The following is a 23,909-nucleotide window of genomic DNA, read 5'->3' on the forward strand; positions in this document are numbered from 1 at the left end:
TTCACCGACCGGGATATATTTTATCTCCGGCGACCGCTTGATAATTAAATGGGCCTATTAAAGCCCATATGGTATAAACTTGTAGGCCCGTATATAGAATAAAAGGCCCAGTGTAAGTTCTGGAGGATTTTCAATATTTTGTTTACGTCTTCTTTCTTCACTTGTTCTGTGATTTCGAAGACGAGAAAGGAAAAGCCATGAAAGAGGCGAAGGAGAAGAAGAATCCAGAAATCTCCGTTAGTATCACGATATCAACTTGGGGGGCTTTTGCTGTTTATGTGATTACTGGGTTATTTCTGATCTTCGGATTTCACGTGGTCCGTAACAAATACTCTGTCGATCTCATTTCTGATCCAACTCTCACTCTGCGTCTCCTATGGGTACTAAAACTTTCTTTCATAACCTGGTTGCTAGTGGATATTTTTCAGTTAATTTTAGCCTTTTTGTTTTGATGTTGATATTCAGATTATTGAGTTCCCGATCGTGGTAATCATCTACAGCTTGTTCCGACGAAACCCAGAGAAATGCTCGGTGAGTATAGTTCATCTCTGAGGTTCTCTGTGAGAATTAAAGAAACTGAATTTCTCGTTTTAACTCGATTGCTTTGTGCTTGTCTCATTTCCCTTTTATGAAATTGACAAAACAAGCTAGTATCCTCACTTTACACTCTTAATGCTCAAAAAAATCGTTTCTTTTCATATAGTATTATTTTGGTCTTGTGTGTTTTGACTCTGTATTCATGATTTTCTCATTGATTTCCAGTACTTTAGAGCTGTTGGCCGAAGCTTAGTCGGACTAATTGCCGGTTAGTATTTCTGTTTTTCAGCTTATTATAGCTCACTAATTTTTCAAAGAAGTTGATTGCTCAATGAGTTCACCTGGAAATTCTAGATGTTAAGCTAAACCTGAAGATGTGAGTGAGTCTGAGCTTCTTATGCTTTCATCTTGTGCTTTTGCTGATTCAGTATCCCTTGATTGTGTCTACTATATCTATACCTGTGTTTTGATTTGTTTAATAGGTGCTCTTATAAATGCTTTGGGAGCTGTTTCTTTGGGTGCACCTATTGGAATGCAGTATGTTTCACTAAGATCTTCTTTCTCTATATCTTTTTATTTCTTTCTAATTGTGGAAATGTTGATTGTAAATCTGGACTTTTCAGTTGTCCAGATTAAAAATGAGGCTCCTTAATGCTGGTTGTGGTCTCACTTCTGCATGGAGATTGTGTGATTTTCAAAAGCTGACATGAGTATTACCTTCTCATCTTATGCAGATCTCTATCAAAAACAATTCACTGGTCCTTTCTAATGTCTGTTTTCACGGTAAGCTGCAGTGTCCATGACTTAAAAGATGTTAATACCATGCCATATGTGTATTTCTGCAGTTTGAAACAAACCTTTTGATGGTGTCTGATGATTTTGATTTTCATAGGTTGTACCAGCAACTGCAGTTTTAGGTGCATCATGGATAGATTGGCATCGTATCTTTGCTTCACTAAAGTAAGTCACTTATGCTACCTAGTATGATAATTCACACACTTTATGTTGTTGTTAATCCATCTTTTTTTTTTCTTTTAGACCAATCGGAATTATAGAACATATGCTCTTAGTTCCAGCATATGGAGCAATTATTGGAGGATGGTTTGGAGCTTGGCCTATGCCACTTGACTGGGAAAGACCATGGCAGGTAATGTTTATTTCTTCTCAACATACAGTCAAGGGCTTGTTTCTGAACTTTATTGCTCCCTTTTTTCGCAGTTATTGCAAGAATGAACTAATCCTTATATTATTTTTCTCGACAGGAATGGCCTATATGTGTGTGTTATGGAGCTATAGGAGGCTACATTGGTGGACAAATGGTGAGTTTGTTGACTCTTCTCAGCGAACACAAGAATTTGAAGCTAGCCTAGAATAGATTGATCGTCTCTGGATCGGCAGAATGAGTGTCATTTTGTTTTGACTTGATTGCTAGATGGAGAGACAACAATAGGGCAAAGGTTTTTGTTAGCTTGGACAAATTTTGTTATATTCCACATCGAATCAAGTGTTCAAGAGAATTGCAACATTCTAAAGTCAACAACGATCACAGACTTGAAAGACAAAATTCAGACGAACGTAGGGAAATTGTAAATGATAATAAGCATCTCTATATACGCAGCCGACAACCGTTAGAATTTAGAAAACTAACAAAAATAAAAGGATAGAAAACTTCTCCTTTTGAATCAAAAAAGGAAAAGAAAAGATTCTCCTATTTTATTTCTGTTAAATCTAGATTTCGTATGCAAATAGTTGGGACTGATGCGAACTTGCGAAGCACAGTATTTGACTGTACGAGTCATCTACCACGGCCAGACTCTGTCGGATGACGTGGCGTGTAATTATTGGCTGACAGGACCTCAGTTGTGTCATCGTTTCACGTATATGGTTAAATGCTGCCAAGTGCAACCTCTGAAACATGGACCAACGCCGTAAAAAGATGGCATACCCGAAACTAGGCGGTGACCATTGCCTTGCTTGCATTTCTCATTTATATCTCATGCATCGTTTTCTCTTCTTTTTTTCCTGTAGACAACTAAAAAAAATATTGGTTTCAAGTTTGTAGACAAGTTAAAACATAATTACAAGAAAACTCATACCACTAAACGTTAGACTATAAGTTATATTAACGAAATGATAAAATGTTATATATTTGGAGTTCATTGGTTGTATGTCAGATCAATGTATATTTTTGATTAGTTGTTAGAGTAGGGGACGAACTAATTATGTGGACAAATTAAAATAATGTTTTTATTTATGTTGTCTTATCTATTTATAATTCGTAATTCATATTTCAACAAGTATGGTGTTATTCCCAATCTCATTAGGTTCTAAATAGATATATCAAATTTGATATTTTGTCAAGTGTATTTCTTAAGTTGCTGATTAGTTGCATATCTTAACACGCAAAATATCATGTGGCCCGTTTTAGATTGGACTGTTGTAGACCATTTTTACCATAATTGTTGACATTTGCTCCCATCTAGTTAAGGGGCAGGTATACACATTAAATTACAATTTGTGTTATTCAATAAAAAACTATAAGAAAACACTGTATTAACCTTATAAGAAATGCACTCGTAAAAACATGACGTTCATCATGTAACTTTTATAATGATGTTCTACTTTCTGTTATAAAAAAAAACCTAAACATATACTCAAAATATATGGGAGTTCCAATGTTTAAAGTTTAATTAAGGCTATTGCCTTATTTCTTGCAAATTTTTTTGTTTTGTTTGGGTTAAAGATGCATATGCATTACATGTTATATTTTGCATATTTTTAGAACATAATTCAAATATTTCGGTGGTAAGTCTCTGTTCCATTCCATCAATTAATTAGGAATTTGGAATTAGAGAACTAGGAGTTTAGCAATGTTATTATCATATTACTTGGAAATGTGTTTTTAGAGCAAAACGATTGCTAAAATAATTGGAAGGAAATATTAAATATAATGGAACAAAAAAATGTAAACTATATAATAATAATAATAAGATCGTTCTTTAGCATTACATTATATATCTTTCACGGCCCGACCAAAAAGTAGATAAACCAAGAAGTGGAGAAATTATGAAGCTCCGATTTTGCTTGCCTACTTTCTCCAAGATTTTTGGCTCAGCGGATCTAAACTTCCACATGTCAATTCCTCATTTGTTCTGAATTAAAAACACGAATTAAAAGCTATATATTGAAAACAAATAAAATGGCTAAATCGCTTAATATCAGGTCTAAATGGTTTGATTACGATTAGGAATTTTAATAAATGAGAAATCTAATTACAGAAGTACAAAGAGGGCCGTAGCAAAGGAAATCTTTTAAAGCAATAGCAATTAAAAAGGCTAAAAAAAATAAAACGGAAAATTATAATTTTAAATACTCAACCATTTCTCTTTATAGTTTCCTTATAAAACAAAAACAAAAACCATTCCATCAATTTCTCATCCTTGTTGTTTTCTTCTTCTTCTTCTTCCTCTTCTTTTATGTTCATCGCCGTCGAAGTTTCTCCGGTAATGGAAGACATCACACGGCAGAGCAAAAAAACTTCGGTTGAGAATGAAACCGGCGATGATCAGTCAGCAACATCAGTAGTCCTTAAAGCTAAACGCAAACGCCGATCGCAACCACGAGACGCTCCACCCCAACGTAGCTCCGTCCATAGAGGCGTCACAAGGTTAACATGAGAACAAAACACACTCAAAACGTCACCGTTTTTGTTTATCTTTACTTAATCATATAACTTTCCGATTATAGGCATCGATGGACTGGAAGGTACGAAGCACATTTGTGGGATAAGAATAGTTGGAACGAAACTCAGACCAAGAAAGGAAGACAAGGTCAGTCTATACATACACACATATCTATATATCTTTATGAGTTATTAAAGATATTGTCGTTTTGATCTTCAACTCCGATTTCTCCGGGGAATGAGTTCGTCGTTACTGTTCTTGATTTGAAAATTAATTATATCTTATTTTGTATTTTTTGTTCTTGTTGGTTAATATGTTTTTTTTTTTGGTTTTGCTGACGATGCTGACCGGAATAATGGCTGACTCATCACGTGCAGTATATTTAGGTGAGTTTGTTTTGGTCATTTTTCATATGGCGTTTTCTTTTTGCACTCTCAAATTGGTAGACACTTTTTAGAGTGAGTGATGCTAATTAATTATCACCTCTAATTATAAAAAAACAAACGTTACTTCTCAGTTCTTTATAAAGCCAACTTGGTGGTTCTAAACAAAAGCATACATGTTAACATCTATGGCGTGACAAAAACAAACAAATGATCTGATAATTCTTAAAAGTACATTTCGATTTGTCTTTTTCAAATGTGCTTAGTCACAAATTGAAAATCAACCCCAAACATTTTTGCTACTTCACCTTTATGTTTACAATTGACATATGTAGTTTTTTAAGAAAATATTTACGTAATATATAGTATTTTAATACGTAAATGAAAAGAAATCAAGATTTAAACCAATGTTTAATTAATGTATTAATGTGGTTTGCACAGGGGCATATGACGAGGAAGATGCAGCAGCACGTGCCTACGACTTAGCAGCATTGAAATATTGGGGACGAGACACCATCTTGAACTTCCCTGTAAATTTTCTCGGAATCCTAGTTAATACTTAAAAACATTAAATAATTAGAAAGTAGTTACTATTCACATGATCTTTGTTTGCTTCACAATCTTTCTTACATATGTGTTCTTATAGAAAGAAACACAAAGAAAGAAGAAGAGTCTGTTTATATCTAATTCTTGCTTCTTCTTTTTTTTTTTTTATAGTTCTAATAACTATTGTTTATTTTGTGTGTGATTTATAGTTGTGTAATTATGAAGAAGACATCAAAGAAATGGAAAGCCAGTCAAAGGAAGAGTATATTGGATCTTTGAGAAGGTAATAACTAAATCACTTTTTTGAATGATTGGTGGTTAACTATAATTCTCTGCTTTCTTTTGGTTAACAAACTAAGTATTGATTAATAATATTTTTTGGATGATTTTTTACAGAAAAAGTAGTGGGTTTTCACGAGGTGTATCAAAATACAGAGGCGTTGCAAAGTAAACCGACTTTAATTCCCCATAATAAAAGACTATAAGAACAATGATCAATTTCAATATTACTAATTTCAAATGTTTGATAAGTTATTATGGACTTGCAGGCATCACCACAATGGGAGATGGGAAGCTCGAATCGGAAGAGTGTTTGGCAATAAATATTTATACCTTGGAACTTACGGTAACTTTTTGAAAACTTTTTTATTTTTTATATACAGTAATTAATGAAAAAAACATGATATCTCCAAACGCAAAACATAACTAGATGAAATTCAAGACAAGTAGAAGTAAATATGCGATTATCATTTGACACATTTGATCAAACTTGTACGTTTTCACTAATGTTTTATCAAACTACTCCTGCATTTGAGTTTATTAGTGGTTAGTTTCCTAACCAAAAAGATTGTATGATACATATATATTTTGATTACAAATTATAAACATTCACTAAATTGGATGGTGGTAAATGGTAGTTGTGATAACAACAAATTCTACAAATGCTATATGTGGGATTCTCTCTTCATTATAACCAAACATTTTTACTTTGAAATCTTTAATAAGGGGTTGATATATGCACGTAATCAGATCTTGTGTTGGTTGGGAAATAGATCACCAAACCCAACCACTTAGTCAAGCCTTTAATTTATTATAGAGTTTGTTTTTCCTTATGTTTATACATATTTATTTATTGTATGGTTTAAATTATAAGTTGCTCATCCAATTTTACTGGCCAATTTAATTCTATTTATTATATGTTTTACATATTGTCCTATATCAACGGGACAAAGTACATTTTCAAAAAAATCTAACGTGATTATTGACTTGTAGCATTTTCATTTTGTTGTTGTTGGCATTATTCACTTGTGTAGCACAATATTACGTATTAGGCAAATCCATAATAGTTTGGGGAGTAAAACGTAATAATTAACAAACCAAAGAATTAGAAGTTTCATAAATTGTCTTAAACTTCTCAATGTGACATTTTGCACCCCTTTTATTGTAGCGACGCAAGAAGAAGCAGCTATAGCGTACGATATCGCAGCTATCGAGTACCGTGGACTCAACGCCGTTACTAACTTCGACATCAGCCGTTATCTGAAACTCCCGGTGCCGGAGAACCCTATCGATACCGCGAATAATCTCCTCGAGAGTCCGCATTCTGATCTTAGCCCATTTATAAAACCTAACCACGAGTCTGACTTATCACAGAGTCAATCTTCGTCAGAGGACAACGATGATCGGAAAACAAAGCTCTTGAAGTCGTCACCTTTAGTGGCAGAGGAGGTAATCGGACCATCGACGCCACCTGAGATTGCTCCGCCTCGTCGGAGCTTCCCGGAAGATATCCAGACGTATTTCGGGTGTCAAAACTCCGGCAAGTTAACGGCGGAGGAAGATGATGTTATCTTCGGTGATTTAGATTCTTTCCTTACGCCTGATTTCTACAGCGAGTTAAATGATTGCTAAAGTGTTGTTCTTCTGATAAGTTTTGTTTTTTAGTTGTTCAGAATCTCGGTTGTGAAAATCAACATTGACACATCGATTATTCTTTCTTGTGACAATCTTATATAATAAAGTTTGAATCTTTTTAACAGTTGTCCACTTTCAGTTTCCTCTGATGGTGAATTTGATTTGAGAGGTACTGAGGTAGTTTGTGAAACTCAGATAGAGGAATTGTTTATGTAGAAAAGTAAGGTATACAGATGATGATCATTGGAGGGATGTTCAGAGATTGAACTCGTCCGTTTATTAATGATCAAACAGTACAACAAAGCTTGGAATCAATAGAAGCCAAGCAAATGCAGAATGCTTGGTAGCCTGAGAATGGATACCTGCAAACAGATAAAGCAAAAGACTTTTAGATGATAAAGCCTTTAATCCTAAGCTTATAAGTATGTTTATGTTTGGCTCATTCTGGTTTGAGCAAGTAGTACCTGAAGTCGATTACATATCTTGCTTTGTCAACTCTCCCCATTTGAAGAATTGTCTGCCTTGGAGTCTCCTGCTTATACCAAATTACACAATGTTTAGGATTCTTGAGATTGGTTTTTGATCAAAGCTTTAAAGTTGTGGAAATGCACCGTGAGTGTTAGCTGAAAGTTCTTCACCGAGCTCTGTATTCTCAGTCCTGTTCTTCCTCTGTCTCTGAAGTCTAACTCATGCTGCTTGGAGATCTAAAGAAAGGGGAAGACACAATGAATTTCATGCTTTACAAAATCAACAATGATGCCCGGTGAGACTTACTTTGTTGTAATGTGGTATCCTTGAGCATAGCTTCTGAATTTTTTCCTTATTCTCAAGCCAATCAAGCGGTAGTTTACTAGCTTGTTGAACCTATAAGGAGATACATACATACGTGTATTAACAGTTTTATGTTTTCGGAATGCAAGATTGATGGAGAGAAGTTTAAGATTAGGCATTTACCTGCTTATTGTTGTTTTTCTGCATTGGCTGCTGCTTTGGTAGCAAAGTTCTCATTCTTCTGTAGCTCCCTGTCCAAGTTGTTATGGTGGGTGTGAATCTGCAGAAGCCAACAGATGCATAAGCAAACCCAAAACTAAGGCAGAGGCAAATTCATCAAAAAACACGGCATTCAAAATCCTCAACGCTTACATTACAACCGAAAGAAGCGGCTTCACCATTTTACCTACAGAACCAACTCGAACTCCCTGCAATGGAATCAAAAGACCAGAAACATTCATACTCGATTTCCAACCTATAAGCAGAACCAACACCGTTACATTGAGCTTGAATTTCTGACCTTGTCCCATATGTAGTACTTGGAACCCAAGAGATTAGCCGTCATGGAACCGACATAACTTTCATCCGAACTGCACAGCAATCCCTTAACATTCTGTGCCACCCTAAATATAGATTTCCCATTACGTCGGCTATGGTAAGCAACTGCTAACTTCCGGTCTTTACGCCCCCGACCTTCCTGAGATATCAGAAACATTGATATCACTACATCTCAATTCTCACTCAGCATCATGGTAAATCGAATATCTATATACTTACATGTGTATAAAGTGAATATACAGATCCGTGGCTCAAGCCTTCAGGTGATTGTTCTTTCACAATCAGACAAGTGCATCTTCCCACATCCAAAGGTAGTGTCTTGCACAACAAAGCCCTGTTTAACAAGTATATACATAGTTTCAGACATGTTTAGAACAATGAAAGCACAAGAATCTTGGTAATAGCCGTGTTTTTACCTGTTGGGCAAAGTAGACCAAGAGGAAGCAGGGGCAGCTTCAGAATCCGAAAACTCCCACACTTTCAACGAACTTGAATGCTCTGAATCAACACTAGTCCAAGTTTTCATTCCGAAACTACTCTTATCAACCTCACTGTTCTTCTGCATACACGCTTGCAGTGATGACTGCTTCAGAGCTGTTCGACCACCAGTTGAGAAAGATTTGAAATTTGTAACTTCCGTTGGAAACCCAGAGTTACCCTTCATCGATTGAGACTTCAAAGCTCGATCTAGTTTCCGAGTTTCCACAGAGGTAGAGACTTTCTCCGGCGACACATTCTCCTTATCCTCTCCCTTTTGAGTGGATAAAGACCCTGTAATTGTGTCCACATTTCCCTTATTTTCCTCCAACAAATCATTCACTTTTCTCGAACCAGCCATGTTTTTTTTCCCTTTCTGGATGGATTGCTTTCAAGTATCAAGTTTAGAACTTTCTGGGAGCTAAGTTTATATCTTTATAGATTTTGAAGACATGAATCTAGAAACAGGTGTTTGACAATGGTACTGAGTTGAAAGTAACGTTTTTATAAAGTCCCACAGTGTTTCCATTTGAATTTGAATAGCCATTGGGGATTGTGCGAGCACAGAACCAAAGACACAGATGGACTTTTCTTTTCTTGTCTTAAACACAAAGGTTTTTTAGATGTCTGCGTTTGGTTTTTGCCCTTTTTCTACTTTCTACGGACCCAACGGTCAATACACGATAGTGGGATTTTGATTAATATTTTGTCGTTTTCCTTTGTCGGGAAACTGAAAGGTTGATGATTGGATTGAGGTTTAGCGGGAACTGTGTTTCAAACACTCAAACACTTAAAGTATCAACAACCTGCCGTTTTTTATATTTATCAACGTCATGCCGTTTTATCTTCGTGAGTCATCCAAAACCGATAAGCCAGAGCCTCAAACCATCGAGTGGCTGTTAAACCATACTGTTCAAATTAGTCCAACCAAAACCATGAGAGGCCACAACATCGTCGAAGCCCATTATTATCACCATGGCTAAAGCCAGTAGTACTCTGTTTGCTGTTTCCTGCTCCGCTTCAGCTCGTTTCTCTTTCCTCCGACGCTCTGAATCTCTTAAACCCTCAGTTTCAAGAGCGAGATTCGCCGTTCCAATGGCTATGGCCGCCGCGTCAGCTGCCACCGCTAAAAAACTAGCGCCTGCTGTGATTGTGGGTGGCGGAAGAGTCGGAAGGGCGTTACAGGAAATGGGTAATGGCGAGGATTTGTTGGTGAAGAGAGGAGAAGCAGTTCCGGTTGATTTTGAAGGACCCATTTTGGTTTGTACAAGAAATGATGATCTCGATGCTGTTCTTGAAGCTACTCCTCAGTCTAGATGGAAAGGTAGAAACTTTCATAGGCCCTAAGAATCATTAGTGAGCCAAATTGTTAGATGTTTTAGGGCGTTTGATCATCGCAGAGCACAATTCAAATGATCAGATTATCAAATTTTGATTGTTTCTTCAGTTTATGACTTGGTATAGTAAAAACGTTGTGTGTAATTAATCAGATTTGGTCTTCTTCCAAAATGGAATGATGGAGCCGTGGTTTGAGAGCAAAGGTTTGGGTGATACAGACCAAGTGTTGGCCTATTTTGCTGTGTCAAAGCTCGGCGAGCCTCCCGTGGATGGAAAGACTGACACTAACCCAGAAGGTCTTACTGCTGCTTATGGAAAATGGGCTTCAGAGATAGCTGCAAGATTGCAATCTGGTGGCCTCTCTTGCAAGGTTACAAGAAGCAAATCTTTGTTTTATGATAACGCAGAAGCTGCATGGATATACTAAATGTGTTCTTTTGTCGGTGTTTCTGTGGTTAGGTACTTGACAAAGAAGCTTTTCAGAAGCAAATGTTGGAGAAACTCATTTGGATTTGTGCATTTATGCTTGTTGGAGCTCGTCATCCAGGTGCAAGTGTTGGCACGGTGGAGAAAGAATACAGAGATGAAGTACCGAAATTCCATTCCTCGTTTCGTTTTAGCATTCAAAATCGTTGTTTAGTGCTAATTACTTATACATTCAGGTGTCGAGACTCATCCAAGAACTTGCAGCAGCTGCTGCCGCGGAAAAAGGACTAACCTTTGAAGAGAACATGGTGGAAAGACTATGTGCTTATTCACGAGCTGTTTCTCATTTCCCAACTGCTGTTAAAGAAGTACATATATCACTTTTATCATCCTTGATCTCTCTCTTTCAATGCATGTGCATGTGCATCAGTATCTGTTTCACAACTAGTTTTCTGATTATTGCAGTTTAAATGGAGGAATGGTTGGTTTTATTCACTCTCAGAGAAGGCGATTGCGGAAGGGCAACCGGATCCGTGTCCCCTCCATACCGAATGGCTGAAAGAGCTTAAAGTGATATAGAGCCAGTCTTTCTAAATTGTGAGTATCTGGATTAAGTATCATTCTTACATATTTTAAGTAGATGATCTGAAACTAGTGTCAACTGTGTACACGCCTGAGAAGTGAAAAAAAGATGTAATTTTTTAATAAAGAAAGAGAATCAGTTCACGCTTTGTAAAATGTCCAGACTTTTATATGTGTAAACTTGTGCATTTTCAAGAATCAAAACTTTTCTGCTTCTAGACTCCCATCAATTAGGGAAGACTAGAATCTTCAATAATAAACAAATTATGACAGATACCTATGTAGACTCTTTGGAATCATCAATAGTTGACAAAGTAAGAGGCAGGATCGTCCACGCTTGTTTGAATTTTCAGCCTTTGCAGGCAAGGTGGTCCAAGTAGGCAACTGTGGTTTCTTCGGTTAGTTACTATATAACACATAATTCTATATTAGCTTTAGCTTTAGCTTCACATAACATAACTCAGTTTTCTACAAAGAAAAAAAAACAGAGCATAATGAGCAGAGAGAAGTTTTCCATATATAACTTGCTCTCTCTTCTGGTTCTGCTGATCCATGGTTTGATTGCAGCATCTGCTCAAGATCTCACTGTCTTCAGTTCTTGTCAAAGCCATTGCGGGGGAATAGCGATTCCTTATCCCTTTGGAATTGGTAAAGATTGCTATCTCAACAACAATGAGTGGTATGAAGTTATCTGTAACCGAACCTCAGGAAACCCTCTGCCAGTTCTTAAGAGTATCAACAGAGAACTGGTGAATATCTCTCTCCCGGACGACTCAAGCGATGTCTTTGGGCTAACCCGAATCAAGAATCCGGTAACTTCTTTAGGCTGTTCCAATATGGAAGAAATCAGCTTGGCTTTGAATGTGACCGGGAGCCCATTCTTCCTCACCGGCCGTAATACTTTAGTAGCAGTTGGCTGTAACAACAATGCCTCGATGACTGATGATAAGCTGCAGATTGGAGGATGCGAGTCTACCTGCGACGTGGGGTTTGGTCAGAGAGGACGGAACAGAAGCTGCAACGGCTATAGATGTTGCCAAGCGAAGATACTCTCTGACCGTCTGCAACAGATTGGCATCAAGATAGAGAGTCTTGATGGTAACACAACGAAATAAGCTGGGTGCAGAGTTGCTTTCTTGACAGACGAGGCATATTCTCCTTTAAATATAACCGAACCAGCTTTGTTTTACGATAAGGGATATGGAACGGTGGAGTTAGGTTGGTTCATAGATAGGTTACACAATATGTCCGTTGTACTGGGGTTTGCTATTCAATTACCGAGGGTACAAGCGGTTGGAGTTACAGTAACTATGAAGCTTGCATATGTAGATATGGTAAGTATTTAGAGCGAAGCTATAGAAGCTGCAGGTGTAACAGTGGCTACAGAGGCAATCCATATCTCTCGAGTGGATGTACAGGTAAACTAACATTTTCTGGTATAACTTTGCGTTAGTTTCTGTAAGCTCCATGAATCATTGATGCATTCTTCGCCTAAGTAGATATTGATGAGTGTGAAGAAGCCAAAGCTGAAGGAAGCAACCATTGTGGGAAAGGGTATGATTGTGAGAATATCCCAGGAAACTTTAGGTGTAAATCCAACAAAAACAAAAGACTAGCCATCATTCTTGGTAAGCTACCGATCATCTGCGATATGTCATCATGGATAGCAATAAAACGGATTTGGCTTTAAATGTGTTTCTTTTGTGTTGGGTAGGTATTAGTCTAGGCTTTGGCTTGTTGGTAGCCATTGGAGCATGGTGGTTGTATAAGTTTATCAGAAAGCAAAGGGAGATAAAGCGGAAGAAGTTCTCTAAGCTTAATGGAGGACTATTGATGCAACAACAATTGGTTTCTAACGAAGGCAACATTGAGAATACAAGAGTATTCAGCTCGAAAGAATTGGAGAGAGCCACAGAAAACAAGAGTATTGCAACATAGAAGATCCTTGGAACGTTTGTACTGATTCTTCCTCCAACATCACCACCACATCTTCATTTGGTCGAAACATTGTGACCATCAGAGACCACTAGATGTAACCGTATCATTTGAAATTTTGGTGTTATTCGATTTGTTTAGTTGTATGTATTTTGTTTTATCCGGTTTGGAGAATGTTATATTGAATAATAAGAACCACAAACATATCAACGAAAGTAATCGCTCTTGACTGAATATTTATGAGATTGGACTATGACTAGAATAGTAGTCTCATTGCATTTGTAGTACTAGTTGTTCGCAACAGCTCAGATTCATAAGGACCACCAGCCAATCAATAGAACAAAAATGAAAAGTGAAATTATCGCCCACCGTGGGGCTCGAACCCACGACCACAAGGTTAAGAGCCTTGCGCTCTACCAACTGAGCTAGACGGGCTTTGTGCTTAGCTTAACTGTTAATTGTTAGATAGTCTATAACTGTAGGTACCAAGTCAAATTTTAAAATATCTCAAGTCAATGATCTGCACTCTGCAGAAACTAAATAATTGAGATGAAAGGATCCATACATGGAGTTGACTTTTGATGATAAAAGCTTCACGCGTCTATCCAAACTTCTTTGAACGTGGACTTTTGTCACATAGAAGATAAGAGAAGATCAATCAGATTAAAAAAATGCAGAAGTATGAAGAAGACTAAGACTTACCAAGTCTTCTGTATTGCTGCACTCTCTGTCCTAACTCTGCAGCTTATCAATGGTTCATCAGCAGCAACACCTCCACCTCCAAATAGTAATTCTTCAACTTCTTGTAACAGAGCCTGTGGAGGAGTCTCAATTCCGTTCCCGTTCGGAATCGGGAAGGATTGTTATCTCAATGGCTGGTATGAGGTTATCTGCAACACTTCCACTTCCGGGTCGTCTGGCACAACGGTTCCGTTCCTCTCACGGATCAATAGCGAAGTGGTGAACATCTCTCTTCCAGATGGTAAGAAACTATATGGAGTAGTTCACATCAAAGGTCCAGTGACATCGTTGGGTTGCTCTAGTAGTAGTAGTAGCAGTCAAGTATCCGAAATGTCATTGCCGAATTTGAACGTCACAGGCAGGGGAAGTCCATATTTCCTCACTGATGAGAACTGCCTCGTGATGGTTGGTTGTGGTACAAAGGCTTTGATGAAGGATATAGAATCAGAGATCTTGGGTTGTGAATCGAGCTGTGAAGATAGCAAGAGTAGTGAAGAAGTAACAAACTCGAAATGTGACGGTTACAAATGCTGCCAGGCGAGAATACCGTTGGAGCGTCCTCAGGTTATTGGTATCAATATAGAAAACACTAGTGCCACAAGAGGGAAAGAAGGGTGTAGTGTTGCGTTCTTGACTAACAAAAGGTATGCGCCGATGAATGTTACCGAGCCAGAACAATTCCATGCTGGTGGCTACGCAGTGGTTGAGCTAGGTTGGTACTTTGATACATCGGATTCACGCTATAGGAACCCCTTAGGTTGTAGAAACATGACGCGGTACAGTTCTTACAGCTCCTTTGATAAATGTAGTTGTGAGTATGATTACTTTTCTGGGATGAGTTATAGGATTTGCTATTGCAACTATGGCTACACAGGGAACCCATACCTTCGACATGGCTGCATAGGTAAGTGATTGTTTTCTTCTTCTTTCGTTGCTGCTTTTCATTGTTCAAACCATCAATGAATAACTATGGTTCAAAAATGTGTAGACATAGACGAATGTGAAGGACACCACAATTGTGGAGAAGGGACTTGTGTGAACATGCCTGGAACACATAGCTGCGAGCCCAAGATAACGAAACCGGAAAAAGCCTCTGTGCTTCAAGGTGAGTTAAAGTAGCATCTTGCATTTACGAGACTCTAAGACAGAGAACATAAAAGAAGTTTACCTTCGTTTGTGTAGGTGTTCTTATAAGTCTAGGAGTGCTGCTTTTCGTCCTTGGAATCTTGGGGTTGTACAAATTCATTAAGAAGCGAACGAGGATCATCCGCAACAAAAACTTTTTCAAACGTAATGGTGGCTTGCTGTTGAAACAACAACTAATTACAAAGAACGGAAATGTTGATATGTCAAGGATATTTAGCTCAAAAGAGTTGAAGAAAGCTACTGATAACTTCAGCATGAACAGGGTGCTTGGGCAAGGGGGTCAAGGAACTGTGTACAAGGGAATGTTGGCGGAAGGGAGAATCGTTGCGGTTAAAAGATCGAAAGTTGTGGGTGAAGGCAAGATGGAAGAGTTCATCAATGAAGTCGTACTTCTCTCACAAATTAACCATAGGAACATTGTGAAACTCTTGGGATGTTGTCTAGAGACTGAAGTTCCTGTCTTGGTTTACGAATATATTCCTAATGGAGATCTGTTCAAGCGTCTTCATGAAAAATCTGAATCCAATGATTACACGATGACTTGGGAAGTACGTCTTCGTATAGCTATAGAGATAGCGGGAGCTCTTTCATACATGCACTCAGCTGCATCGATTCCAATATACCACAGAGATATCAAGACTACCAATATACTATTAGATGAAAAATATAGAGCCAAAGTATCTGATTTCGGAACTTCAAGATCCATAACCATTGCTCAAACTCATCTAACAACGTTAGTTGCAGGCACTTTTGGGTATATGGATCCGGAGTACTTTTTATCAAGCCAATATACTGACAAGAGCGATGTTTACAGTTTCGGGGTGGTCTTGGTGGAGCTCATAACCGGAGAAAAACCACTGTCAAGGAAGAGGATTGGCAACTGATTTCCTTGAGGCCATGAAAGAGAACAGAGTGATTGACACAATTGATATTCGGATCAAAGGAGAAAGCAAGCTGTGCCAAGTGATGGCAGTCGCAAAACTCGCTCGAAAGTGTCTTAGCAGGAAAGGGAGAAAGCGGCCAAACATGAGAGAGGTTTCATTTGAGCTGGAGAGGATCCGTTCTTCATCACCTGAAGATTTAGAGGTCCATGTTAGAAATGTTGATGCAGAGGAACAAATCATGGAAATCAACAGAGAACGATTTTGAGGGTATGTACATGAGTGACAAGATCCATTCTTTATGTTAAACTAGAAGTTGCCCACAAATATGCCTTTAATTGCTTTCAAAATACGAATTAAATACGATGATAACTTGTAGTTAAAGTCTCAACTTGATATGTTTATAGATAATAAAATTTTAGTGTATTAAAATCTTTCAACAAAGTTTAAATCTAAGACCAATGAAAGAAGGAAACAAAGTTGAAGAAACACGAGAAACTATGTAGATCAAAGATTTGTCCTCCATTCCATGCATGAACTTTAAGGCTGATACCATACGGCATATCTTCACTATGATCGAGTATATTACTCTGGATTTCTCTCCTACACCTGTGGCCATCTTCTTGAGCATAGAAACCAAAAATTCAGCTATCTTCATGGTTGATGGTTCAGTTTTCCAGTTATTGCTTTCTTGCGTTCATCCAAGTAGATTTGGTTGTTGTCTGTTCGTATAGGTCATTTTCAACAATCACATTTAGGCCATACATTCCCAACGTCCTCTAGCTTCTTCTAGCACTTTTTCTCTTCTCTTTTTATCCTAAGCTCAATCTCTGCAAACATAAATACAAACCTATAGATGACGTGAAGAGAAAACCTCTCTGAGTTTGACTTGTCACATTCTGAATTGTCAAAGCTTTTGAGTTTCACTGATCAATGTAAAGAGGCTATGTTAACACACAATTTAGATTTTTTTTCTAAGACATAATTTAGAAATTTCTTCTGTCACGAATCATATTCCATCTATATTATATTCTCTAAAACACGCCTGCATAAGAGACATCAAGAGAGAAGGAAGACTGTATATACCTTTTCGGCCTCATACTCCGTTCTCCAAGAATAGCTCTTAACAATTCCTTTTTACCATATACTGTTTTGAATTTCAAAACAGAAGACGATGAGCTTCACAAATCCGAAAAATGCAGCCCTTGCAAAATTTTGGATGCAAAATATATTCAACGGAAAATATGTTTTTATGTTATAGATAGACTCAAACATGAGTACTGGATGTTAAAGCCCTCTAAGAACATGGATAAAGTGTAAGAATTAAAAGGCAGGTAAAAGTATAAACATACAATACCATCGGCGAACAGTGGCGGAGATGGAATAAGATTATGGGAGAAGTACCATCAACACGATGATGGCGTGACCGGAGGTACCTTTAGCCACGAAGGGAAGTTTCGTGGTAGGGTAAATAGACTTTTTTTTGCCGTTTCGTTTATTGAAAATCATCAATGAGTAAGTAAAGAGGGTTTGGCAAATAAATTTGCCGTTTTTGTTTAATAAAAATTAATGAGTAATTAAAAAGTTTTTTAAGGAAGAAAATGTAAGATAATAAATGAGGAATAATATGTGGACACATGTAGAATGTATAAAATGTCAAATGTCCAAATTTTAGAGCAAGTTAAGAAGAAACCTTGTCATATTATGTAAGATAAGATGTATCTTTAAAATTATATAACCTTAGTGACAAGAAAATCAATAAGATCCCATCGACAGCCATCAAATCAAACTAGATCATTTAAATCTGACTCAGTCTGTTCTCACTTCTTACAAAAAACAGAGCACTCTGTTCTTACTTCTCACAAAAGACCCTTTCAGTGGTGAGGTTGCTCTTCTTTTGGGTTTTTTCCCACCTAAATCTGGAGTTTGACTTAGCTGGAGTAGCGTAAACAGCACTAGAGGTCAAGTTTCTCAAATGTTGATTCATTATTAGAAAATAGATTCCCTTAGGTGTAGAGTTAACATTGAATAAGAGTATTTTAATGCTACTTTGTAACATGCTTCACGTTTCTTTCTAAACATATCTTGACCTTTTCATCAGATCAGACACGTACATACCTTTTTCCCCTAGATGAACAGATCAATCAGATCAAGGAAAAATAAACAGAATTATGAAGACAAAGACTAGCATCTTCCAATTTATTGTAGCATCTGTCCTTACTCTGCTCATCAATGACTCATCAGCAGCAACACCTCCACCTCCAATTAGCAATTCTTCAACGTCTTGTAACAAAACCTGTGGAGGAATCTCGATCCCGTTCCCATTCGGAATTGGCGGGAAAGATTGTTATCTCAACGGTTGGTACGAGGTTATCTGCAACACAACCACTTCCGATTCTAACACAACTGTTCCTTTACTCTCTATGATCAATCGGGAAGTGGTGAATATCTCTCTCCCAGACAGTAACGAACCATACGGACTTGTTCAAATCAAAGGTCCTGTGACATCGTTGGGTTGTTCTAGTAATACTAGTGAAGGACCCCAAAACTCGCTCCCGGTTTTGAATGTCACAGGTAAGGGCAGCCCATATTTCCTGACCGACGAGAACCGTCTTGTGGCGGTTGGTTGTGGTATAAAGGCATTGATGACAGATACAGAATCAGAGATCTTGGGTTGTGAATCGAGCTGCGAACACAGAAAGAGTGGTGAAGAAGTAACAAATTTGATCTGTACTGGTTACAGATGCTGCCAGGCGAGGCTACCGGTGGGGCGTCCTCAGGCTATAACCGTAAATATAGAGAACTCTAGTGGAGGAGAAGAAACGTGCAAAGTTGCGTTCTTGACGGACAAGAGGTATTCGCCGTCTAATGTTACAGAGCCAGAACAGTTTCATAACAATGGATATGTGGTGCTAGAGTTAGGATGGTACTTTGCCACTTCGAACTCTCGCTTTAAGAGCCTCTTGGGTTGTACAAATATGAGCCGAAAAGGTTCTGGGTTCTCGGATGATAATTGCAGTTGCGAGTATGATTACTTCTCCGGGATGAGTTATAGGAATTGTTATTGCGACTATGGCTACACAGGGAACCCATACCTTCGAGGTGGCTGCGTAGGTAAGTCATAAGTGATTGTTTTCTTCTTTTGTTTTCTCATTAGATCATCAATAATTATGTTTCAAAATTGTGTAGATACTGATTCATGCGAAGGAAATCACAACTGTGGGGAAGATGCTCATTGTGTTAACATGCCTGGACCAATGTCCATGTGCAGGCCTAACCCCAAGATAACCAAACCTACCAAACCCCCGGTGCTTCAAGGTGAGTGGCAACTTTTAACTATTAGACTGATAAAGTAGAGGATAATGTATACCTTATGTTTATTTGGGTTGTTGTAGGCATTCTTATAGGTTTGTCAGGATTAGTATTTTTTGTTGGGCTATTCTGGCTATTTAAACTCATAAAGAAGCGAAGGAACATCAACCGCAGCAAGAAGTTTTTCAAACGGAACGGAGGCTTGCTGTTGAAACAACAATTAACTACAAAGGACGGAAATGTAGAAATGTCTAAGATTTTCAGTTCAAAGGAGTTAAGAAAAGCCACTGATAACTTCAGCATAGATAGAGTGCTTGGGCAAGGCGGTCAAGGCACTGTGTACAAAGGAATGTTGGTAGATGGGAGCATCGTTGCGGTTAAAAGATCCAAAGTTGTGGATGAAGACAAAATGGAAGAGTTTATCAATGAGATTGTTCTTCTGTCACAAATCAATCACCGCAACATTGTGAAACTCTTGGGATGTTGCTTGGAGACAGAAGTTCCAATCTTGGTGTACGAATATATTCCCAATGGAGATCTGTTCAAGCGGCTTCATGATGAATCTGATGATTACACCATGACTTGGGAAGTGCGGCTTCGCATAGCCATAGAGATAGCAGGAGCTCTTACATACATGCACTCAGCTGCAAGTTTTCCAATATTCCATAGAGATATTAAGACTACCAATATCCTACTGGACGAGAAATACCGAGCCAAAGTGTCTGACTTTGGAACTTCAAGATCAGTAACCTTAGATCAAACTCACTTGACAACATTAGTTGCAGGAACTTTTGGTTACATGGATCCAGAGTACTTCTTGTCAAGCCAATACACTCACAAGAGCGATGTTTATAGTTTCGGGGTCGTCTTGGTGGAGCTCATAACCGGAGAAAAACCATTGTCCCGTGTCCGGTCTGAAGAAGGTAGAGGCTTGGCAACTCATTTCCTCGAGGCCATGAAAGAGAACAGAGTGATTGACATAATTGATATTCGGATCAAAGACGAAAGCAAACTGGAGCAAGTAATGGCGGTAGCAAAACTCGCCAGAAAATGTCTTAACCGGAAAGGGAAGAACCGGCCAAACATGAAAGAGGTTTCAAATGAGCTAGAGAGGATCCGTTCATCACCCGAAGATTTAGATGTCCGTACCGAAAACGAAGACGAAGAAGAGGATCAACCAATGGCAATCAACAACAAAAGATGATTCTTGAACCGCGTTCATCAGATTTTCTGAGAACATCTGTATATATACAAAAAAAAAACTAATGCTCATTTTGTTTGCTAGGAGGAGTAATTATAATGCGTGTTAGTAAGTGTAAAAACCTCTGTACCACTATTTTTTTTCTCTTCAAAATCTAGGGTTTCCAATGAAGAAAACAAAACGGACAAAGTAAAGATTTGGGGATCGTGATTCGTAACGATTTCGGAAGCTTCCTTGGTCACTTCGGCTGATGAAAGAGAGATTTGTGGGCCAGATAACACTTTACGCGTCCAAGTTTTGATTTCTTCAGAAAGTGGGACTCAAAGAGTTCATGTCAGATTGTCAGCTACCAGCTACCAACGTCACATTACTTGCACACTTGTACATTAGAAGACTAATTCTGCCAAATGTTCATACGTCATTGGTCATAATCCAAGAGAGTCAAACATGAAATTCGTTGACTCTTAATAAGTACTATATTTTGGTCAACATTGTTTTGCATCTCTTTTCACGCATCATCCATCTTATCTCATTTCTGACATTTTCGTCTATGCAGAGTCTTGATTTTTGTTTTCTCCCTTCATTAAACAACATTACTAGAATCAAAAGATCAGATAGAGCTGGCAAGTTGAGAGAACAAGAACAAGATCAGTATGAAGACAGAGACTCACAACCGTCAATGCATTCCACTAGCGATCTCTGTCCTATCTCTGTTCATCAATGGCGTCTCATCAGCAAGACAACCTCCAGATCGGTGTAACAGAGTCTGCGGAGAAATATCAATTCCTTTCCCGTTTGGCATCGGTGGGAAAGATTGCTATCTAAACCCGTGGTACGAGGTTGTCTGTAACAGCACAAACTCTGTTCCGTTCCTCTCAAGGATCAACAGAGAATTGGTGAACATCTCTCTCAATGGAGTTGTCCACATCAAAGCTCCCGTAACTTCCTCCGGCTGTTCTACAGGAACATCTCAGCCACTTACACCGCCGCCTTTAAACGTTGCTGGCCAAGGCAGCCCCTATTTCCTCACGGACAAGAACCTACTCGTGGCGGTTGGTTGCAAATTCAAGGCTGTTATGGCGGGTATTACATCGCAGATCACCAGTTGTGAGTCGAGTTGTAACGAGAGAAACAGTAGCAGCCAAGAAGGAAGAAACAAAATCTGCAATGGTTATAAATGTTGCCAGACGAGGATACCAGAAGGGCAGCCGCAAGTAATCAGTGTGGATATAGAGATCCCTCAAGGTAACAACACAACAGGAGAAGGAGGATGCAGAGTTGCGTTTTTGACGAGCGACAAGTATTCAAGTTTAAATGTTACAGAGCCAGAAAAGTTTCATGGTCATGGATACGCGGCGGTCGAGCTTGGATGGTTCTTTGATACTTCCGATTCTCGTGATACACAACCCATAAGTTGTAAAAATGCGTCAGATACAACACCGTACACTTCCGATACGAGGTGTAGTTGCTCATACGGCTACTTTTCTGGATTCAGCTATAGGGACTGCTACTGTAACTCCCCAGGTTATAAAGGGAATCCGTTCCTTCCAGGTGGTTGTGTAGGTAAGATATTGGTGTTCTTCTGAACGTTATCATATCTTGTGGCCTGATATAAGATTGTCGCTAATTATGAAACAAATTTGCAGACGTGGATGAATGTAAACTAGATATAGGACGCAACCAGTGTAAAGATCAAAGCTGTGTGAATCTGCCCGGTTGGTTTGACTGCCAGCCCAAGAAACCAGAGCAGCTCAAGCGGGTGATTCAAGGTAAAATTGAACTGGATTTTATTACTATCTTGAGCGTCTTGCAAAACGTTCTGTTATTTACTGTTTGGTTTTTTGGTGGTGCAGGTGTTCTTATAGGTTCAGCACTGTTGCTTTTCGCCTTCGGAATCTTCGGGTTGTACAAGTTCGTACAGAAGCGGAGGAAACTAATCCGAATGAGGAAGTTCTTCAGACGTAATGGAGGTATGTTGTTAAAACAACAGTTAGCTAGAAAAGAAGGCAATGTAGAGATGTCAAGAATATTCAGCTCACATGAGTTGGAGAAAGCTACTGATAACTTCAACAAGAATAGGGTTCTTGGGCAAGGAGGTCAAGGTACAGTGTATAAGGGAATGCTCGTTGATGGTAGAATCGTCGCAGTAAAAAGGTCGAAAGCTGTGGATGAAGATAGGGTAGAAGAGTTCATCAATGAAGTTGTTGTTCTTGCGCAGATCAATCATAGAAATATTGTTAAACTTTTGGGGTGTTGTCTTGAAACGGAAGTTCCAGTCTTAGTTTATGAGTTTGTTCCAAATGGAGACTTATGCAAGCGTCTTCATGATGAATCTGATGATTACACAATGACATGGGAGGTGCGTCTTCACATTGCTATAGAGATTGCAGGAGCACTTTCTTATTTGCATTCTGCTGCATCTTTCCCCATATATCATAGAGATATCAAGACTACTAATATACTCTTAGATGAGAGAAACCGAGCTAAGGTGTCGGATTTCGGAACTTCAAGATCAGTAACTATAGATCAAACTCACTTGACAACTCAAGTTGCAGGCACTTTTGGATATGTGGATCCAGAGTACTTTCAATCAAGCAAGTTTACGGAAAAAAGTGATGTTTATAGTTTTGGAGTTGTCCTTGTGGAGCTCTTAACCGGAGAAAAACCTTCCTCCCGTGTCCGGTCTGAAGAAAACAGGGGCCTTGCAGCTCACTTTGTCGAAGCCGTGAAAGAGAACAGAGTGCTTGACATAGTTGATGATCGGATCAAAGATGAATGCAACATGGACCAAGTAATGTCAGTGGCAAATCTAGCTAGAAGGTGTTTAAACCGAAAAGGGAAGAAGAGGCCAAACATGAGAGAGGTTTCAATTGAGCTGGAGATGATTCGTTCATCACATTATGATTCAGGAATTCATATAGAGGACGACGATGAGGAAGATGATCAAGCCATGGAACTCAACTTTAACGACACTTGGGAGGTTGGTGCGACTGCTCCAGCCTCCATGTTTAACAATGCATCCCCCACGTCTGATGCTGAGCCTCTGGTGCCTTTACGAACATGGTAATGATCAACTCAAAACACTGCATATGTATACTCTCATCTGATGTAAACTTTCGATAATGAATATTTGGTTTTCACCATGTAATATAACACACAAATTGCATTATATTTTCAAGAAGAAAAATAATGTTTTAGTACAAGAACAATAAATGGGGCTTCAACCTTCACCAATAACACTCTAGAGAAATTAAGTTTCCCTTTGGAGATAGCTTTAACATGTTGTAATTGACACATTGCCTTTGTCTTTCCCGGTCAAACCATAGCACAAAGAGTGCCTAGCGCCTAAAGTAACCGCAAACAGTACAGAGTAACGCTCCAATTCTGCCTCGCTTTTGCTAGTCATGCCTTGTTTCCAACATTAGCATCTATCAGCTTGACCTGAGACGTAACAAAGATTTACAGCCGCACAATTTTA

The 23,909-nt window shown here is 38.5% G+C and overlaps 8 protein-coding genes, 1 long non-coding RNA gene and 1 other non-coding gene across 21 annotated transcripts; 7 read left to right on the plus strand and 3 right to left on the minus strand.

Annotated features, from left to right (window-relative positions):
• The first annotated feature begins 58 nt into the window (after positions 1 to 58).
• AT1G16040 (phosphatidylinositol-glycan biosynthesis class F-like protein) lies at positions 59 to 2,510 on the plus strand. Of its 4 annotated transcripts, NM_001332202.1 has the most exons (9): positions 59 to 380; positions 466 to 531; positions 763 to 805; positions 1,020 to 1,074; positions 1,272 to 1,320; positions 1,430 to 1,497; positions 1,576 to 1,684; positions 1,800 to 1,856; positions 1,970 to 2,510. In NM_001332202.1, the coding sequence occupies exons 1-9, from the start codon at positions 198 to 200 to the stop codon at positions 1,985 to 1,987; spliced, it is 648 nt and encodes a 215-aa protein (NP_001320970.1). In that variant the 5' UTR covers positions 59 to 197; the 3' UTR covers positions 1,988 to 2,510. The 4 variants fall into 4 exon arrangements, with proteins under 4 accessions (NP_001320970.1, NP_173056.2, NP_001320971.1 ...); NM_101472.3 differs by having other exon boundaries at positions 1,800 to 2,510; NM_001332201.1 differs by lacking the exon at positions 763 to 805 and having other exon boundaries at positions 1,800 to 2,510.
• A 1,251-nt stretch (positions 2,511 to 3,761) lies between these two features.
• On the plus strand, positions 3,762 to 7,187 carry ADAP (ARIA-interacting double AP2 domain protein). 7 transcript variants are annotated; one of them, NM_101474.3, is made up of 8 exons: positions 3,762 to 4,204; positions 4,285 to 4,367; positions 4,598 to 4,606; positions 5,045 to 5,133; positions 5,359 to 5,432; positions 5,546 to 5,596; positions 5,698 to 5,774; positions 6,597 to 7,186. In NM_101474.3, the coding sequence occupies exons 1-8, from the start codon at positions 4,014 to 4,016 to the stop codon at positions 7,058 to 7,060; spliced, it is 1,038 nt and encodes a 345-aa protein (NP_563990.1). In that variant the 5' UTR covers positions 3,762 to 4,013; the 3' UTR covers positions 7,061 to 7,186. The 7 variants fall into 7 exon arrangements, with proteins under 7 accessions (NP_563990.1, NP_973839.1, NP_001320850.1 ...); NM_202110.2 differs by having other exon boundaries at positions 3,769 to 4,204; positions 4,285 to 4,606; positions 6,597 to 7,187; NM_001332205.1 differs by having other exon boundaries at positions 3,994 to 4,204; positions 4,285 to 4,606; positions 5,045 to 5,432; positions 6,597 to 7,187.
• On the minus strand, positions 5,752 to 9,431 carry TLP8 (tubby like protein 8). Of its 3 annotated transcripts, NM_101475.3 has the most exons (9): positions 8,809 to 9,431; positions 8,612 to 8,726; positions 8,355 to 8,531; positions 8,207 to 8,262; positions 8,018 to 8,114; positions 7,838 to 7,927; positions 7,675 to 7,767; positions 7,528 to 7,595; positions 5,752 to 7,425 (listed from the first exon to the last, which is right to left on the minus strand). In NM_101475.3, exons 1-9 carry the CDS (start codon positions 9,228 to 9,230, stop codon positions 7,350 to 7,352), a joined length of 1,194 nt encoding a protein of 397 aa, NP_173059.1. In that variant the 5' UTR covers positions 9,231 to 9,431; the 3' UTR covers positions 5,752 to 7,349. The 3 variants fall into 3 exon arrangements, with proteins under 3 accessions (NP_173059.1, NP_001322582.1, NP_001319017.1); NM_001332209.1 differs by having other exon boundaries at positions 7,191 to 7,425; positions 7,528 to 7,767; positions 8,809 to 9,419; NM_001332210.1 differs by having other exon boundaries at positions 7,190 to 7,425; positions 7,528 to 7,767; positions 7,838 to 8,114; positions 8,809 to 9,384.
• Positions 9,432 to 9,712: 281 nt separating this feature from the next.
• On the plus strand, positions 9,713 to 11,478 carry AT1G16080 (nuclear protein). The gene is made up of 5 exons (NM_101476.4): positions 9,713 to 10,193; positions 10,360 to 10,577; positions 10,667 to 10,795; positions 10,870 to 11,001; positions 11,099 to 11,478. Exons 1-5 carry the CDS (start codon positions 9,845 to 9,847, stop codon positions 11,210 to 11,212), a joined length of 942 nt encoding a protein of 313 aa, NP_563991.1. The 5' UTR covers positions 9,713 to 9,844; the 3' UTR covers positions 11,213 to 11,478.
• Positions 11,479 to 11,709: 231 nt separating this feature from the next.
• On the plus strand, positions 11,710 to 13,273 carry WAKL7 (wall associated kinase-like 7; the record flags this gene model as incomplete). The annotated part of the gene is made up of 5 exons (NM_101477.2): positions 11,710 to 12,313; positions 12,359 to 12,519; positions 12,562 to 12,633; positions 12,715 to 12,843; positions 12,930 to 13,273. The coding sequence occupies 4 exons, from the start codon at positions 11,710 to 11,712 to the stop codon at positions 12,829 to 12,831; spliced, it is 954 nt and encodes a 317-aa protein (NP_173061.2). The 3' UTR covers positions 12,832 to 12,843; positions 12,930 to 13,273.
• Positions 13,274 to 13,512: 239 nt separating this feature from the next.
• On the minus strand, positions 13,513 to 13,585 carry AT1G16100. Its single transcript has one exon. It is a non-coding gene; the product is annotated as a tRNA-Lys (tRNA).
• Positions 13,586 to 13,669: 84 nt separating this feature from the next.
• Positions 13,670 to 16,380, plus strand: WAKL6 (wall associated kinase-like 6). The gene is made up of 3 exons (NM_101478.3): positions 13,670 to 14,795; positions 14,880 to 14,996; positions 15,074 to 16,380. The coding sequence occupies exons 1-3, from the start codon at positions 13,832 to 13,834 to the stop codon at positions 15,919 to 15,921; spliced, it is 1,929 nt and encodes a 642-aa protein (NP_173062.1). The 5' UTR covers positions 13,670 to 13,831; the 3' UTR covers positions 15,922 to 16,380.
• Positions 16,381 to 17,103: 723 nt separating this feature from the next.
• On the minus strand, positions 17,104 to 17,347 carry AT1G05217. The gene has a single exon (NR_138856.1). It is a non-coding gene; the product is annotated as an other RNA (long non-coding RNA).
• Positions 17,348 to 18,052: 705 nt separating this feature from the next.
• WAKL1 (wall associated kinase-like 1) lies at positions 18,053 to 20,903 on the plus strand. Its single transcript, NM_101479.2, has 3 exons — positions 18,053 to 19,032; positions 19,108 to 19,236; positions 19,314 to 20,903. Exons 1-3 carry the CDS (start codon positions 18,090 to 18,092, stop codon positions 20,432 to 20,434), a joined length of 2,193 nt encoding a protein of 730 aa, NP_173063.1. The 5' UTR covers positions 18,053 to 18,089; the 3' UTR covers positions 20,435 to 20,903.
• Positions 20,744 to 23,663, plus strand: WAKL2 (wall associated kinase-like 2). Its single transcript, NM_101480.3, has 3 exons — positions 20,744 to 21,994; positions 22,078 to 22,200; positions 22,285 to 23,663. The coding sequence occupies exons 1-3, from the start codon at positions 21,085 to 21,087 to the stop codon at positions 23,496 to 23,498; spliced, it is 2,247 nt and encodes a 748-aa protein (NP_173064.1). The 5' UTR covers positions 20,744 to 21,084; the 3' UTR covers positions 23,499 to 23,663.
• The last annotated feature ends 246 nt before the right edge of the window (positions 23,664 to 23,909 follow it).

This window comes from Arabidopsis thaliana, assembly GCF_000001735.4.
Source record: "Arabidopsis thaliana chromosome 1 sequence".
Taxonomy (NCBI): Eukaryota; Viridiplantae; Streptophyta; class Magnoliopsida; order Brassicales; family Brassicaceae; genus Arabidopsis; species Arabidopsis thaliana.